This window comes from Ananas comosus, unplaced genomic scaffold (genome assembly GCF_001540865.1).
Source record: "Ananas comosus cultivar F153 unplaced genomic scaffold, ASM154086v1, whole genome shotgun sequence".
In the NCBI taxonomy this organism is placed as follows: domain Eukaryota; kingdom Viridiplantae; phylum Streptophyta; class Magnoliopsida; order Poales; family Bromeliaceae; genus Ananas; species Ananas comosus.
In genome coordinates this window covers 35,695-54,749 of record NW_017893414.1, presented here as the reverse complement: position 1 = coordinate 54,749, position 19,055 = coordinate 35,695, and the positions used below count along the sequence as shown (strand labels likewise).

Here is a 19,055-nt window from a genome sequence, read left to right as displayed (position 1 = left end):
ATTCTTACACTTGTAAGTATTATGACTATTTGGTCAAAGACAAATACATAAAGAAATTAATTTCCATCATAACATCACGGCTGTCATGTACAGAGCCTACTCATGCTCAGATAAACAATATATTAATTAAAATTAGCAATCCCACGCTTTTTTTTTGTTTGGGTATAAGGAATAGAGATGGGATAAGGAATTATTGTTAGGATTTTCATATATTGTGGCCCAATTAATCATATTTAATTTAGGATTTGCTATAAATAAAGGTCAATCCTAACAGATTTAGATCTACTTGATGTGGTATATTTTATCCCTATCCCATCTATTTGAAGTTTAAATAGAATCCTAATCAGACTTTGATGGAAAGTCGATCTGGACTCTATATAAAGGGGTATTGGTCCTGCCACCTTCTCATACGCATTCTGGTGAAGAATTACCATCAGTTCCACACCATACGGCAGAGTGCCTGAGGTAGGGGGAGAAACCAAATCACCCAAGTTCGGTTCGTGACTTTCAGATCGTAGCCGGACTTCCAGCTTCCGCAAGATTAAGCAAGAATCTCTTCTTTATGGCGCTCTGTGAGTTATCGTATTTTTATTCTTTGATCCTGGATTTGGTATGTATTTATTTTTATTTATTTTGCATACCTTGAGATTCCATCAATTGGTATCAGAGCCAATAACGATAAATTATATATTATATGCAAAATTTTCTCTTGGAGCATTGAACAAGTGGACGGATATAATTTGGGCGCTTTGAATTGCAACATTATTTTATAATATTGCTGTTCATCATCATCTTAATGATTTTAATTAATCCTAAGACTCGCTTTGAAGTTCTTGCCGCCGCGAGATTGCAACAATTTTTGGCGTTTGCATCTTGGCGACTTTTGGTCGCATGGAAGGTCGTTTTGAACGACAATCCGACTCTATGCGGCGTGTAACTGCGAGATTCCGGTTCGGATGAACATCGGATTTTAATTAACGCGATGATGCCGTGAGCAATCGAGTCTCGCATGGGGTTATCCGCACATTAATCTTGGCCGCATGAGATGCACAGTGCCTAGCGTATTTGAGGCGGCCGCATCTTTGCTTAATTAAAATCCTCATTGAAGTTAATGAAGAAGATGAACATATTTTTGGTTGAACTCATTCCACTTAACGAATTAAGACAACACAATTTAATTTGAAATTGTTTCAAATATGAGTTTATTATTAAATTTATCTTAATTATTTTCAGCTAAAGATTAGATTTGTTACTAATCTTGGTTTCTTTTATTAAACTCTTGGTGTTTAGTTATATAGTTCGATCGGACCATCTTTAGAAAAGTATAGCTGAGTTTAAGTCAGCCCATTATTGATCTATGCCCAAATTTTCTTTTACTCGTCATAAAGTTATGCTCCATACAGTACTGTGAATGTTCAAAATTTATTCACATAAAGTTTTGATTTTGTATATAATATTAATTTATCATAAATTTATTTATCTTATGTTTTGTGGTCAAATAAGAATATATAAAGTTTAAATTTGATTGCGTAATTATGTTTTAAATTATCGTATCTATATTCTTATTTTGACCGGATGAACATGAAATTAAATAATCATATTTGTTTTCGATTATTTAATATTTGGCGCTAAGTTGAATTAATTTATTATTTCGATTAGTTAGGTGCAAGCCAAAGCGGCCCTAATTAAAAGAAATGATGATTTAATTTACTTTAAAGTAGCGTTTCCGGATAATTCTCATGTTAATCATGCAGCACTAAGTCAGATTAATTTGTTGCTTCAACTGTTCGGGTGCAAGCCAAAGCGGCCCCGATCGGAAGAAAAGATAAATTGATTGCTTTAAAGAAGTGCATGCGAAAATTGCACCATGATATTATGTTTAGTCTGCTCCCAAAGGAGGTCTAGACATGAAGGTAAATGGGTGGTGTAGGATGGTAATTTTCTTGTAACTCGTTTGGAGAAATTTGCCTGGCCAAAGCTGACAATTTCTTCATATGGGAATTTTGAAATTATCACGACCTACAGAAAGTTTAAATTAATCTCTGATAAAGAGATTGCATATTTATGCTCATAACTCTGCTCCCAAAGGAGGGGTTGTGATGTCATATAAAGTATATGCATAAGGAATGATTGCATATTTATGCTCATAACTCTGCTCCCAAAGGAGGGGTTGTGATGTCATATAAAGTATATGCATAAAGAATGAAAAATACTTATGCTCATAACTCTGCTCCCAAAGGAGGGGTTGTGATGTCATATAAAGTATATGCATAAGGAATGATTGCATATTTATGCTCATAACTCTGCTCCCAAAGGAGGGGTTGTGATGTCATATAAAGTATATGCATAAAGAATGAAAAATACTTATGCTCATAACTCTGCTCCCAAAGGAGGGGTTGTGATGTCATATAAAGTATATGCATAAGGAATGATTGCATATTTATGCTCATAACTCTGCTCCCAAAGGAGGGGTTGTGATGTCATATAAAGTATATGCATAAAGAATGAAAAATACTTATGCTCATAACTCTGCTCCCAAAGGAGGGGTTGTGATGTCATATAAAGTGTATTTTTCTAATTTTGGTGTGGTAATTTATGATGTGGTATTTTATTGATAAAGCATGCATTTTATTTTTCAGCTATGACTCCATTTTCTGTTCCTATTGGTGAATCTGTTCCTATACTTAATGGTTCTAATTATTCGGAGTGGAAAGAACAGATTATGTTCATTTTGGGCTATATGGATTTAGATTTGGCTCTGCGCGCTGAACAACCGCCTAAGGTAGTGGGGCCAATGACTCCACAGCAGGAATTCGCGCAGGAAAAGTGGGAGCGATCCAACCGCTTAAGTTTGATGCTCATAAAGTCAAGGGTATCAAAAAGCATAAGGGGATCAATCCCAGAATGTGATAAAGCCAAGGATTATCTAAAGGCTATTGAGGAGCAGTTTGTCAGCTCCGATAAAGCCTTGGCGAGCACCTTAATGAATAAACTGTCTTCCATGAAGTACTCCGGAAATGGCTCGATTCGCGAGCATATTATGGAAATGCGAGATATTGCAGCGCAACTCACCGCACTTGAAGTAACCATCTCTGATTCATTCTTAGTGCACTTTATTTTGAACTCTTTGCCATCTGAATACGGACCATTTCAGATCTCTTATAACACACATAAAGATAAATGGTCAATTAATGAATTGCTGACCATGTGTGTGCAAGAGGAAGGCAGATTAATACAAGAGAAACAAAATGCAGTCAACTTTGTTTCTCAGAAGAGACAAATAAAACGTGCTAAGAATGGCAAGGGCAAGAATGACTCAAAAAGGAAGAACAAGGAAGTTCCATCTGGTTCACAGGGCTAATCAAGTAATTGGATTCCCAAGTGCTTCTTTTGTAAGAAAAATGGTCATATGAAAAAGACTGCCAAAAGTATCAGAAATGGCTCCAAAAGAAAGATAAATTTCTGGTTTTGATGCATGGGTTGCATTTAGTTTCAGTTCCGTCTAATACTTGGTGGATTGACTCTGGTGCCACATGCCACGTGGCGAATTCCGTGCAGGGATTTCAGAATCGAAGAAAACCCAGTAAAGATGAAGCGACTATCTATACAGCTGAAGAAAATCCAACTAAAGTAGAATTTGTAGGAACATTTAGATTTGTTCTTTTTACTGGTCACATTTTGAATTTAGTTGATACATTTTATGTTCCAAATTCTTCTAAGAATTTAATTTCTATTTCGAAACTTATTGGATTTGGATATAGTTTCAGTTTTAATAATAAAGTTTTTTCTTTATCCTATAAGTCTCAGATAGTTGGCTCTGGTATTTTGAAAAATAATTTATATAAATTGTTTTTGGATGATTCATATAGTGAAATCCTTCTTACCATGCACGGCAATGTTGGATCAAAACGTGGCATTAATAATGAAATGTCATCCATGTTATGACATAAGAGGTTAGGACACATCTCGAAACAGATAATCCAAAAGTTAATTAGAGAAGGCATTTTAGATGATTTGGACTTCTCTGACTTTGGAATATGTGTGGACTGTATAAAGGGAAAGCAGACCAAAACTTCCTCTAAAGGTGCTAAAAGATGTGATGGAACATTAGAGTTGATTCATACCGATATATGAGAATCTCTTCCTATTTCAATTACTGACCATAAATATTTTATCACATTTACTGATGACTACTCTCGATATGGCTATCTCTACTTACTTAAGAAAAAATCTGAAGCATTAGATGCCTTTAAGGCATATGAGACTGAAGTAGAGAATCAACTCGAGAAAAGGATAAAAGTAGTCATATCAGATAGGGGTGGTGAATATTTTGGTAGACAAACAGATAAAGGCCAAATCCCTGGGCCTTTTGCTAAGTTTCTGGAGCAGTGCGAAATTATTTCACAGTACACCATGCCAGGGACAGCTGATCAGAATAGTATTGCTGAAAGAAGGAACCGCATATTAATTGATATGCTCAGGAGTATGATCAGTAATTCTACCCTTCCGATATCATTGTGGAGTGAGGCACTCAAAACTGCCCTGTATATTCTTAATCGGGTCCCTACTAAGGCTGTCACTAAGACTCCTTTTGAGCTTTGGACAGGTAGGAAACCCAGTTTAAGACACTTTCATATATGGGGTTGTCAAGCTGAGGCCAAATTGTATGATCCACAAATAAAGAAACTGGATCCTCGAACCATATCAGGATATTTTATTGGTTATTCAGAAAGGTCCAAAGGGTATAAGTTTTACTGTCCATCACTTCCTATAAAGATTGCAGAAACTAAAACAGCACGGTTTATTGAGGATGGTACAATTAGTGGGAGCTCTGAACCTCGATTCATTGAATTTGAGGAAATTCAAGAGCATTCGGATTCTGTACATGACAGACCCACTATTGTCCCTCACGATTTGTTGGTTCCTATTCCAGTAGAACAACAAGTTGTTTTGGAACCACAAAATGATTGTGAACCTATCATTGATAATTCACATCAAGATGTACAAGTGGATAATTCACATCAAGATGTACAAGTGAATAATCCACATCAAGATATACATGTGGATAATCAGATAGATTTAAGAAGATCCTCAAGACAGAGAAGACCGGCTATATCCAGTGATTATATTGTCTATCTTTATGAGAATGGTCAGAGTTTAGATGATCCTCTTAGTTTTTCCGAAGCCATAAATAGTAATAATTCTACGGAATGGTACAATGCCATGAAGGATGAGATTGAATCCATGAACCACAATAAGGTATGGGATCTTGTTGAGTTACCTAAAGGAGTTAAACCCGTAAAATGCAAATGGGTTTATAAAAATCAAATGGGACTCCAAGGTAACATAGAGAGATACAAGGCCCGTCTTGTGGCAAAAGGATTTACTCAAAAGAAGGCATTGGCTATAAAGAGTCTTTCTCTCCAATATCTAGAAAAGAATCTTTCCGTATTATTATGGCTCTGGTTGCTCATTTTGATCTCGAGCTATATCAGATGGATGTCAAAACTGCTTTTTTAAATGGGGATCTCTATGAAGAGGTGTATATGAATCAACCTGAAGGATTCTCGCAAAAGGGAAAGGAGCATTTGGTATGCAAATTAAAGAAATCAATATATGGACTAAAGCAAGCCTCCCGACAATGGTATTTAAAATTTAAACAAACTATTTTGACTTTTGGTTTTAAGGAAAATATTGTTGATCAATGTATTTATCTAAAAGTTAGTGGGAGTAAAATAATTTTCTCAGTAGTTTATATTGATGATATTTTGCTTACCAGTAATGATCTTGGGCTATTGCATATAAGCCCAGTATTGCTCCTGTCCAGAAAGGGGATAAGCTTAATACTTTTCAGTGTCCCTGGAACCAATTAAAAAATTGAACAGATGGAAAGCATACCCTATGCCTCTACAGTTGGTAGTCTTATGTATGCACAGAAGTGCACACGTCCAGATATTGCTTTTGCCGTTGGATTACTTGGCAGGTATTAAAGTAATCCAAGCATTGAGCATTGGAAGGCTGCTAAAGGGTTATGAGGTATTTGAAAGGAACTTTGGATCATATTGCATGTCACGATACCACATCACAAGTTTTTTGGCTTAGGAATTTTATCACAGACTTAAGAATTGTGGACTCCGGTGTTTATCCAATAAAGATTTTCTGTGATAGTTCAGCTGCGGTTTCCTTTGTCAATAACAACAAGATTACAGTAGGGTGTAAACACATGGACACCAAATATCTTGTTGTGAGAGAGATGATAGATGAAGGTTATGTTGCAATTGAGTATATCAGTACCAAGTGTATGATTGCAAACCCAATGACCTAGGGGCCGGCACCTGGATCATATATAGATCGTATTAAAAGTATGAGTTTGATTAATTCTTTCGATGTATAAAATTGTAATACTTATTTTCTTCCAATAAAGTTAAAGTTTAATGCAGCTGTATTGGACCATTTAATAGGCATGAAGCTTCGTCTATTAACGAATGAATATACAGTTTAAGTTCATTCATAAAGTTGTGCCATATAAAGTACTCGGCTAGAAGGTGAAAATAATACGGTAATTATGGAAGAAAAATTTCGTTATGAAGAGGTGGACCGCCATAGTTCCTATCATTGTAGTCTTTTAGTTTAAGCTAAAGATCAAGTGAGTTCTAAAGTATTTGACCATAAAGTTTTCAATAATGCGCAATAAAGATTGGAGTATAGAAAATCCGTTAATGGAATATGATTAATATGAGCCAAGTGGGAGATTGTTAGGATTTTCATATATTGTGGCCCAATTAATCATATTTAATTTAGGATTTGCTATAGATAAAGGTCAATCCTAACAGATTTAGATCTACTTGATATGGTATATTTTATCCCTATCCCATTTATTTGAAGTTTAAATAGAATCCTAATCAGATTTTGATGGGAAGTCGATCTGGACTCTATATAAAGGGGTATTGGTCCTGCCACCTTCTCATACGCATTCTGGTGAAGAATTACCATCGGTTCCACACCATACGGCAGAGTGTCTGAGATAGGGGGAGAAACCAAATCACCCAAGTTCGGTTCGTGACTTTCAGATCATAACCGGACTTCCAGCTTCCACAAGATTAATCAAGAATCTCTTCTTTATGGCGCTATGTGAGTTATCGTATTTTATTTTTTGATCCTGGATTTGGTATGTATTTATTTTTATTTATTTTACATACCTTGAGATTCCATCAATTATCCCATCTCTTATACCTCAACCAAACCGGGGCTTAAGATTAGAAAGATTGATAAAAGTCATTTTAAAAATAACGCAAATTGTGAAATAAAAAATAAAATTATTTGAAAAATCAGTAAGTAAAAATAAGTAAGGATGAGCTTTCAATTTCATTGAAGTATAAAAATGTACTAGCCCAAGAGCAAAACAAACTTAATAATTGATAGGAGTTAATTCACTAGTGGTTCCCAATCTTAATTTAACACAAGTGTTTAATTTTAGGCTCATCATTTTTTTTTTTTTTTTTAACTTTTACTTTTGCGTGCAACTACATTTTTAGTTTGTTGTTTATTTCAATTTAGTCCATGCCATAAAAAATACTGTTAAATTAAGGAGAATTTGTCACTTGACAAATTATAGTCGTGATGGGGCAAATAGTGGTTGAATGTTGACACGACAGTTTAGTGATGTTTTTAACAATGAAAACTTAATTGAATCAAATAATATATAAAACTATGAAATTTGATTGCAGAAAATTTAAAATTTAAAAATAAAGCAAAAATTCAGCAAAGTTTTAGGGATCAACTGCACAGGAAAATTGCCTATAGACCTCCGCAAGTAGGAATACTGCAAAATAATTTCTCCAAATTTTAAAATGTTATGTATATTCTTATAAATTTTAAAAATTTACAAAGTACTTCTGAGGACGTCAAATTCCACTTTATTCTAGTATTATAACTATTTTGTCTTTTTCGAGATTAGTTCTGTTGCTCATTTTATTATTTTTATGACTAAATTAAGACAGCTTAATTTACTCTGGATTAATTCTTTTACAATATATATTCTTAATTTTTAGTTTAATGTGAGTAACGAAGAAGACAATGGCAAAATAGTAAAATAAAAATTCGGTGACCTTTGATTAGCCTCGAAATATATTTTGCAAGTTTTTAAAGTTTATAATAAATTTCTTAATCACGTACTGTGATGCCTAATCAAACTTTCAAGATCAAGTTTTATTACTACTTGCGATCGAATTAAGGTGCTTAATTCACTCTGGTTTCTTTTGCAATATTCTTAATCACTTATTAATTATGAGTGATGAAGAAGATAAGGATAATGTTAAATACGGTCGCCCATCAATAGTTGAGAGGTACTTTAATCAATTTTAAACTTCATAAGAAAGTCTAGCTATTATACTATAGATAGTATCAAGCGTTTGGTGTTATTGAATTTTTTATCGTTAGATTTATTTTTATAAGAAAGTTTAGCTACTGTACTATAGATATTACCAAGCGCTTAATTAGTGTTATCGGATTTTTTATCGTTAGATTTATTTTTTTGACCATTTTCATCCGTTAGATCATACTATTTAGTCAACCACTTACTCAACCTTAGAAAATCACTATAATTATAACTGCACATCCTTTAATTTAAGAATCGAAAATCTAATAGTACTAATGACTTGATGTTATTAATTAAAATGACAGTAGACTTGCTCATATTTATGATATTATAAACTACAGAAAAATAAATATATAATATTTAGACTTTATTTATCGAATAATTTAAGATGTACACGCAGCACTCCTGCATGGAAAGTAATTAGGTCTCACTCAAACAAAGCCTCCGTTGACCCTAATCACCTGGCCGTTGACCCACTCGGCCTGGTCACTGACCAAGAACCCCACCACCGGCGCCACATCCTTGGCCTCCCCGATCCTTCCCAAGCTCCTCTTCTCCACATCCTTGATGAACTCCTCGTCCGTCCCCGCCAAGAACAGCTCCGTCCGCACTGGCCCCGGCGCCACGCAGTTCGCCGTGATCCCCGTCCCCTTCAGCTCCTTCGCCAGTATCCGCGTCATCGCCTCCACCGCCCCGTTCGTCGCGGTGTACGCCGCGTACCCCGGGAGCAGCGTCCCCATGATTGACGATGAGAACGTTACGATCCTCCCCCCGCCGCCGCGAACCATGCGGTTCGCTGCCTCGCGTAGGAGGAGGAAGGTGCCGCGCACGTTGACGTTGAACATCGCGTCGAAGTCGTCGAGGGTGGTGTCGGCGAGCGCCGGGTATTTTGAATTGAGAATTCCCGCGCAGGCGACGAGGATGTGCGGCGGCGAGCCGAAGGCCTGCTCGGCTTTGTCGAAGAGGGAGCGGGCGGCGTCGGGGTGGGAGACGTCGCCGCGGGCGGCGACGGCGCGGAGAGTGGGTGAATTTTCGTTGAGCTCTGCAGCGAGGGCGTCGGCGAGGGCGGAATTGGAGGCATAGTTGAGAACTAGCCGGGCTCCGAGGGCCGCCAGGTGGACGGCGATCTCGCGACCGATGCCGCGGGATGCTCCGGTCACGACGGCGACGCGGCCGTTCAGCGGCATCGACACCGAGGATGCTGCCGCCGATGAGGAAGAAGAGCAAGAGTGTCGTTGCTGCTGCAATGAGTTTGGCTTAGATGCCATGTTTAAACTAAACTCTTTTTATGTATGAATGAATTGTGATGGATCATGGTGAGGATTTATTTCTTATTTATATAGAGTTTGATTGGATTTTGACTGTATTAATTATCAGGTTTCTTTAATTTGACCAAGCAAAAATATCTGCATATTAGTGTTTTGTAGCGTCACGGGTGGTGTCATGAGACCTAATTGCGTGGCCAAATCGATGTGGCCTTTTTGTTTTGTTTTTTTTTTTTTTGTTTTTTTTTTTTGAAGAAAGGTAACACGCTACCTGTTTCATTTATTTAGAGAGTGAATTGGGCTACATGGGTAAAGCAACGAGGCCTCTAGGGAGACGAAAAAAAAAAAAAAAAAAACTCAAAGTCTCTCCACAGGGCGAATATTCTCCCGTAGGGTCGTCAACTGATTGATTAAGAAACAACCACGGGCTAGATTAGGCTCGGTCTTTCTAAAGATTGCTCCATTCCTGGTCTTCCAAACGACCCACCAGCAGGCTATCAATCCAGGCAGCCCGTTGCGCGTGGACTGCGAGCCCCTTCTCCTGCACCAGCTGTCCCAAACCGTAAGAACACCGTCCCCTCTCAACTATTAGCTACTTTATAAATTTTATCAAATTTTTTTTTTTCATATGAACTCTTTTAAATGTAAAATATTACAAGTAAATCCTCTATATATGAAAAACTTTTAAAAAACTCTTCTTCCCAACATAGGCAATCAAATACTCAATTTATTACGTCTGTGAACTGCAGTTTCATAAATGCTTCTTGAGATCAAATGTCCTTTTAATTTTAAGTATAAGCTGAGCTAAAAGAAACTTTGAAGTTTAAATTAATAAAATAAATAAGCTAAAAACTTTATAAGATAGGAAAAAAAATTCAGATGAAAAATAAAAAGTATTGAATTGAATTAATCAATAGGAGCTGTTTAACTCGAACAGTTTAAACCAATACAACTGTTTAAATCAATACTATTTTATAAACTATTATGAAACGATTTAAATAAATACAAACTATTTTCTTCAAATTGAATAATTTTGTCAACTAAATTTGAAATTTTATCCAATTCACTAATAATTACCTCAAGTTTAATAATTTTAGTTACTTTTTGTACGTAGTTGATAAAATTAAGAAAATAATGAAACAGTAGCTAAAGACCAAATTGAGTTCAATTAAAATTTATCTTAACTAATCTACTTAGATGAAAAAGAAAAGGTAAAATGTATGGATAGTCACTTACTATCGTATATCAAAATAAATTAAGTATCTATAATATTTTTTAATATTTACATGAGTATTTATGATATTTTAAAATTTATAAAGATATCTATAATATTTTTTATTTTTTGAGGGGCGGTGGTGAAATTATTCCTAAAATTTTATATCTGAAACTCTTTTGAATTTTTAGCATTGAAGTTTTTTTTTTTTTTTTTTTTTTTTTTTTTTTTTTTGAGCTATGCTACTTGTATATTCATAATAGGTGACAATCCAAGAGCCTCTAATTTCATACCCTTTTTTTTCACGCTCCTTTTATTTTTAATAGTAGTATTGTTATTTACTAGGGTTCAACTATTGCAATTATTCAAAAATTTTAAGATAATTGGACAAAAATGAAGAGTGATCAATATGAGTTCTAATATAGTATTATAATCAAATTTATTTAGTAGCTAGTACATATACGTACATATAAAATAAGGTTACTGTAATTAATTCGGTAAATTTCTGGCGACCTCATCTAAATAATACTGCATGTTAAATATTTTAGAAGCTTTAATTATTTTTACTTTGTGTGATCTCCTTATATGTAATATGTGTAATTGTTAAATTATATAGAACAATTGCTATTCTCAAAAAGCTTAAACTGACGGAGAATGATCGATATTTTTATACTTTTTTGTTTAACACTCTCTTTCACATTTGGGTTTAAAACTTTTTTGATAGGTTCACGATCAATTATGCTAGGAGCTTTGTATGATTCGAACTTAGAATCTTCTGCCCTGTTATCATATTAAATAATGCGGGACAATTATTTTCTTCAAAGACATAAGCCGTTAGAGAATAGTGTTTGTAATTTTTTATATTTAACAGTGATAATGTGAAGATTGAGTGTCTTGCAAATAATCCAATATTTGTTGGTTGGGAACAATTCTTATTCTTCCTTGAGATATATATAAGATTGGCCTTATGCAGTGAGCACTGGGGCAGCCACAATGGAGAAGTTTTGAGTTGGAGTAGGCGCATCGAGTTCTTGAGTTCTATTATTTGGCGACTTCAATATTTGACACTGCTTTAAAATCTTTTAATGTGGGTGGTGTCATGCCGACGAATGCCGTGCAACCAAGCCATTCTTCGTCTTGACGGTTGAAACCCTGAACCCCTCGTGGAACCCTTTAAGGGCACATTTGGTTCACATACTTTAGATACTGTAGAATCAAAATGAGATTTATTAATTTCGATAGCTATTATTATTTATTTTACAAGAATCAAATTTTGATTCTTACTCTAGAATGGAAATGATCAAATTTATTTATTCAGTTTTGAATTCTGAATTGGCTCATTTTAAAATATACTACTTAAAATCCTCTTTTACAAACACCTCCCCCTCCTCTCCCTTTATCATTTTTCTCTCTCTTAATCAAAATTCTATCTCAAGATTCTAAATTTTCATCTCGATTTTCATTCCAATAATGAACCAAATATTTTTGGATAATTTATCATCATTCTATTTTTTATTCCAAAATAATTCATTTTTATATTCATTATTATTCCAATCATGAACCGAACATGCCTTAAATTTCTTTCCACACATGACTTCATCAAACTTCTTTTAATTCAGGTTCTTGATAAATTATCTAGTTGTCAACTTCAGATTGCTTGAACCCAATAATCCATGAGTTGTAATTGAATTACAGTTAAATTAGGATAAATATTTAAATCTATTAAAAATAAATTAAATTAAATTTAAATATTAATTAGTATATGAGTTTTAATTATACTAACTTTGGCTACATCTTTGATTGAGCATAATATATATATATATAGCATTAAAGGAGTTGAGGCCTAACTGAGAGTACGGTCAAGTTGGAATGCTCTCAAGAGGGTTGTGCAGCTCAAGGCTTGGCCATACAAGAGAAGCTTGTCAATGAGTTGTATGCACCTTGTGCACGGGTGTATGTGAGAGAGAAAAGAGAGAAGTCTTGTCAATGAGTTGTATGCACCATGTGCACGGGGTGTAGGTGAGAAGTCATTATAGGAGAGGAGAGAGAATGGGAGAGGTTTAGAAAGAGGGTTCAGATCGAAGTTATTTTATTGTAAAAAAGTAGTCAGGTGTAATTCTTCTATTGATTAATGAATCTTACATCACCTGTATATTTTTCTGTTTCGTTGTTTTCTCTCTTTTGTAATTATATTAGTTTTTGCTAAGGAAACGAATTTATGATAAAACTTGGTTTGACATTTCTATTGTGGAATCCCAACAACCGGTATCAGATTTATAGCAGTCCATATCAGAGCGGATTATGAATTCTCAAAATTTGATATCAGGGCAAGTACCAGATTCTCAACAATTAGTATCAGAGCTTAAGATTATTGGTTCTCGAGAAAGATTGACGAAGTTGGCCATGAAGTTTGAAATCGAGATGTTCGATGGCAAGAACAATTTTGGCTTGTGGCATATTAAAGTACGAGCAATCCTTGTACAACAAGAGTTGAATGACACGTTTGAATGGAAAAGAAGTAAAGCCGACGGAGGTCACCGATTCAGCATAGGAGAAGATGGAGCAGAAGGCGTTGAGTATACTTTATTTATTGTTAGCAGATGAGGTTCTTTACAACATAGCCAGCGAGTCTACACTGGCGAAGTTGTGGAAGAAATTAGAAAATTTGTACATGACCAAATCCCTGACAAATAGGTTGTATGTGAAGTAGTGATTGTTCACCCTACGGATGCAAGAAACAGTGAGTCTATATGAACATTTGAATGGGTTCAACAAAGTGGTGACCAAGTTGACCGGTATTGAAGTCAAACTAGATGACAAAAACAAGACGCTAATTTTACTATCTTTGCTAATGACAGCATATGAGCATCTAGTGAACATGCTGCTTTATCGCAAGGAGACCATAAGCGTGGAGGCGGTCACGACAGTGCTTCTCTCGAATGAGGATGGTAGATGACTCAAGAGTCTAGCAAACAGGGTTGGGATATAGCTCTGATGGTGAGAGCGAAGAAGGAGGCGACAACATTGGCTATTGGAGATCGATAGAAGAAGCCACTATCTTAGTGGAGTGCTTCTATGTCACAAGAAAGGGCACATCAAGTACAATTGTTGGAAACTTCAGAATGATCTGAAGGAGTTGAAGCGATAGAAGGGAAAAACTATTGTGGACTAGGATGAAGAGACATTAGAGACGGCATAGTCAGTAGAGTCAGAGGTAAATTGATTCTGATGTGTTGTATCCTATGATCGGGATGCTAAATTTTAGATGATTTATGGGTGCTCAAATTGGTGTGTTTCTTTCACATTTGCCCAGAGAAGAAATCTTTTGTCACCGATAACACGATCAAGGATGAAAAGTCTCTGATGGGGAACGGGACAGCGTGCAAAGTTATGGGAGTCAGCACGGTGGAGATCTGAATGCATGATGGGGTCACAAGGACGTTGACACGTGTGCGCCACGCTCCTAGTTTGAAGTGAAATTTGATCTCAGTACGAGTGTTGGATTGGAAGCGTTGCAATTTTTCGGCTTCAAGTGGAGCTATGGGGATACGAAAGCGAGATTGGATCGTGTGTGGGGCAAACAAGTGCGGGAACCTATACGTTCTGAATAGGAGCACAATTAGAACGAGGGCGAAGTTAGTTTGGGTTCTAAAAGTTTCCAGAGGTGTAGTCGCTCAAGGTGGAGCGGTGGATGCAGCGACATCGAGCGAAGAAGACAAGCTCAAGGTAGGGCTTGTATGGTGTGCTTGACGCAGCGATTGAAGACTATAAATTAAGTCGAGAAGGAGATTGTTAGAATTTGGTTAGATTTGTAGTTGAATCCTAGTTAAATTAGGATAAATATTTAAATCCATTGGAGCTAAATTAATTTGGATTTAAATATTAATTAAAATATTTAAATCCAAATCAATAATTTTAATGGCCGTGGTGAGCTGTTTGTAAGTTTAACGGTGTAGAAATATTCAAATCATATGAAATTTTGATAGAAAATTTTTTATACCAAATAAAACAAGATCAATAACTTTGATCTAAAATTTTAATGTCATATCATCATATTTTGTAAGATTTTTATTTTCAGCCGTTGATTTTGAGCCACTTCGATCACTAGGCAAATGATATCGAAAAATCGCAAAATTTATTTTCTNCCGCGGCATCGGTCGCGAGATCGCCGTCCACCTCGCGGCCCTCGGAGCCCGGCTAGTCCTCAACTACGCCTCCAATTCCGCCCTCGCCGACGGCCTCGCCGCGGAGCTCAACGAAAGTTCCCCCACTCTCCGCGCCGTCACCGCCCGCGGCGACGTCTCCCACCCCGACACCGCCCGCTCCCTCTTCGACAAAGCCGAGCAGGCCTTCGGCTCGCCGCCGCACATCCTCGTCGCCTGCGCGGGAATTCTCGACTCAAAATTCCCGGCGCTCGCCGACACCACTCTCGACGACTTCGACGCGATGTTCAACGTCAACGTTCGCGGCACCTTCCTCCTCCTGCGCGAGGCCGCGAACCGCATGGTTCGCGGCGGCGGGGGGAGGATCGTAACGTTCTCGTCGTCGATCGTGGGGACGCTGCTCCCGGGGTACGCGGCGTACACCGCGACGAACGGGGCGGTGGAGGCGATGACGCGGATACTGGCGAAGGAGCTGAAGGGGACGGGGATCACGGCGAATTGCGTGGCGCCGGGGCCGGTGCGGACGGAGCTGTTCTTGGCGGGGACGGACGAGGAGTTCATCAAGGATGTGGAGAAGAGGAGCTTGGGAAGGATCGGGGAGGCCAAGGATGTGGCGCCGGTGGTGGGGTTCTTGGTCAGCGCCGCCGCCGAGTGGGTCAACGGGCAGGTGATTAGGGTCAACGGAGGCTTTGTTTGAGTGAGATCTAATTAATTAAGCATGGAAGATCTTGTATGTGTTTGCTCTATAAGAGGTTGTCTTGTTCTTAATAAAACTGATGTAGAAATTTTTTTTTCTTTTTATTTTTTATTTTCCTGTTGAAAAGAGTTTTATATAGAAAACTAGTGTTTAGTTATATGCATAGAATGAAAATAATTTTCTGAACATGTTTGTTTGATTTGCTAGAAATTAATAGACATGAAATTCTAAAATAACATCCACTAGAGAAAGATGAGATTACCCTCTTCAAAAAAAAAAAAAAAAACTCTTGTAATTATTAACATAATTTTGTAATATTTAAGAATAAATAATTTATTATTAGACACAACAATTATTGAAGAAGCTAATAAGCAATTGTAATAAATAATCTAAATATCACAATCCAAATCCCTCTTGTTTAGGATGTGTGACAGTCACCGCTCTAGATTCAAATTAAATATTATAGAAATGTAAGTTTTATGTGACACTCCCCTTTCGAGGCGCCATTTATGGCCTAGGACTACTCTAATCATAGAACGTTTAGCTCTTTTAATCTCTTTGATTCTAATCATCGCAAAGAAATATTATAGCCTGTTTAAAAAATTTAACCATATTTTATTTTATATATAGAACTATTCTAAATATTGAGAATGTCTTATTTTATATGTATTAAGCTAAATTGATTGTAGGAAATTTATATAGGACAACCAAGATTTACATCAATAATCACGAATGAAAATACGGTCATCCTAGAACTTAGTAGGAGCAAGAAAACATGTTTTTTTATTTTTTTTTTTGAGAGATAAGTAGCACACTATCCGCTTCGTTTATTTCATTTAGAAATAAGTTTAGCTGGAAATGTGAATCAACTAGGATTCAAATTTGGGTCTCGGGTACCAACCATCAAGCCCTTTACCACTTGCTCTAGGAACGATTGGTAGCAAGCAAAAAATGTTAAAACAACTATCACAGGTCCTAATGCAAATTTCTATACAACGACAAATCGAATAAACCCTCCCGCACATATATATCGAGCTGTAGAAGAGATGAGCACAAGCTAAAATGTGTACACACATGCACGAGAAAAAGAGGAAAATAAGTACGTACATAAGGATCTGCTCTGGAGGTAAAAGTCTTGTGCTCGCCCTACGACGCTAATTAAGACTAGGCACATGCACCATGCTCAAGCGATTAGGATACTATCTCAAATACTTAATAATTAATTAATCGATTAAAATTAAGTGATAAATATAGCTACTGAAAAATAATATGCAACAAGGTGATCTTAAACCTACAATAATAATAAATTATAAAAAAAAAAACTGAACACTATTAAACAGAGATACTGTAATTCTACTACTGTACTTCAAAATCGTGTCTCTAACCTCCCATATGATCTTATTTGTAACTGGCGAATGGGGCATAGGAATTCTAGGATCTGCCTAGGGATGTAAAACGGGGCCGCCCGCCTAGGCACGGCATGGATACCAAAGAATTCGTGCCGGCCTGGCCCGATAACATGGGCCATGCTGGGCCAACCTAAGGGGCCGATTGGCCTGGCAGGGCACGATCCGCGTGGGCCGTTCCTGCCGGCCCATGATGGCCCTGTCTTAATTAACTACTTGTTTGATAGACTAAAAATGAAACGACTTTAATTTACCTATCAAATGGGTAGTCTAAAAATGAAATACTGCAAATAAAAATTTCATAAAAAATGATGATGAAATACTTTAATTTAAGATCAAAGATACTGATCTTACTCTAAATATTAAAAAGAATTTTGTATAAAAATTTTATTAGATTTGGATTTGTTTTACATCGTTAAATTCACAAGCGCATTACATTTATCATTAAAATTATCAATTTTGAGACTTTTTGATCACTAACCAAATTATGTCGAAAAATTATGAAATTTAGTTTCCAAATACTTGTAATAGTGTAGATCAAGTCTAACGGAGCCGATCGTCGATTTGGAAGCCGCATCATTGAAAACAATTTGGTAACACGGAGGCCTCCGTCCTACCGATAGTATACCAGCCTAGCTCTATACTATTATTAGTATAAGTGAGCCCATACTCATAAAAGTATAGTAGCCGAACTATATATATATATATATATATATANTATATATATATATATATATATATGTAGACCCTCTTGTACTCATAAATTTTTAACCGTTGATTGATGGGATGTGTGGTTAAAATGATGGTGGTCTCCACTTAAAATGATAGTCGTCCCCTAGGGTTGAGTGGGTAGTTGGTTAAATAGTATGTTCTAACGGATCAAAAAAATTAATAGAATAAATCTCAGGGCCGAAAACTTATGAGTATAAAGGAGCCCATACTCATAAAAGTATGGGCCTGACTCTCTCTCTCTCTCTCTCTCTCTCTCTATATATCCATTTCTTCTTGTTGCGTGATTCATTTGAAGCTTCCAGAAGAATTTGTTTGGAAGTGGACATCCACAAAGTAATTTACAGGATGGTCCAAATCCTTGCAAACGTTGAATATATAGTTGTGGTAATAATAATGTATATGTAATATGCTAGAATTGCTTAATATTAAACTATGTTAATAACACGGATTACAAAAGATACTGCTCCAAGAACAAACACAGAAAATATGGAAAAAGGAAAAAAGAAAAAAAAAAGAAAGAAAAAGAAACAAGGCATCTTGTACTCTGACCAGAAACATAAATGAATCATATAAGTTGGAATTAATCAACGTGTGTTAAATATATTAAAGGATTTTTTGGATGCACGAACTTGTTCAGTGAATTTTTTTTTTTTTTTTTTAACTCTGCATAATTCAAATGGCCTTTAATTTCTCTTGTTTTTTTTTTCTTTGATCCGTAGTATGATACTTTAGTGGTATGTATATCTATTATTTAATTAAAACTAAAAGTAGGAAAGTTTTATAACATCAAAATCAAACTTACACATATATTAACTAGGGGTGGAAACGAGCCAAGCTCGAGCGGGCTTACCTCAGCTCAAGCTTGGCTTGAAATTAATTCGAGCCGAGCTCGAGCGAGCCTAACTTCGAGTCGAGCGAGCTCGAGCCCTAAACGAGCTGCTTGAAATTCTTAACATCATGTAATTTATACTTTAATTTTTACAAAATATTATCTAAAATTTGATATAAAAAATATCTAATAGTTTAACATATAAAATAAATGCATGAAATACAATATTATAATATTAAAAAAATTAGGAAAAACGACTCCGTGAGGAAGTGAAAAAGAGAGAAAGAGAGCAATTAGAGTATGATTTTGCTGGTTTGGTTTTGTGGGTCCAATAATCTAAATTCTATATACATATAATTAAAATACATAGTAT

The 19,055-nt window shown here is 36.1% G+C and overlaps 2 protein-coding genes across 2 annotated transcripts; one reads left to right on the top strand and one right to left on the bottom strand.

The window, feature by feature from the left end:
• Positions 1-8,700: 8,700 nt before the first annotated feature.
• Positions 8,701-9,745, bottom strand: LOC109705986 (short-chain type dehydrogenase/reductase-like). Its single transcript, XM_020226800.1, has one exon. It carries the CDS (start codon positions 9,643-9,645, stop codon positions 8,809-8,811), a length of 837 nt encoding a protein of 278 aa, XP_020082389.1. The 5' UTR covers positions 9,646-9,745; the 3' UTR covers positions 8,701-8,808.
• A 4,650-nt stretch (positions 9,746-14,395) lies between these two features.
• Positions 14,396-15,763, top strand: LOC109705993 (short-chain type dehydrogenase/reductase-like). Its single transcript, XM_020226806.1, has 2 exons — positions 14,396-14,581; positions 14,996-15,763. Exons 1-2 carry the CDS (start codon positions 14,396-14,398, stop codon positions 15,713-15,715), a joined length of 906 nt encoding a protein of 301 aa, XP_020082395.1. The 3' UTR covers positions 15,716-15,763.
• Positions 15,764-19,055: the final 3,292 nt, after the last annotated feature.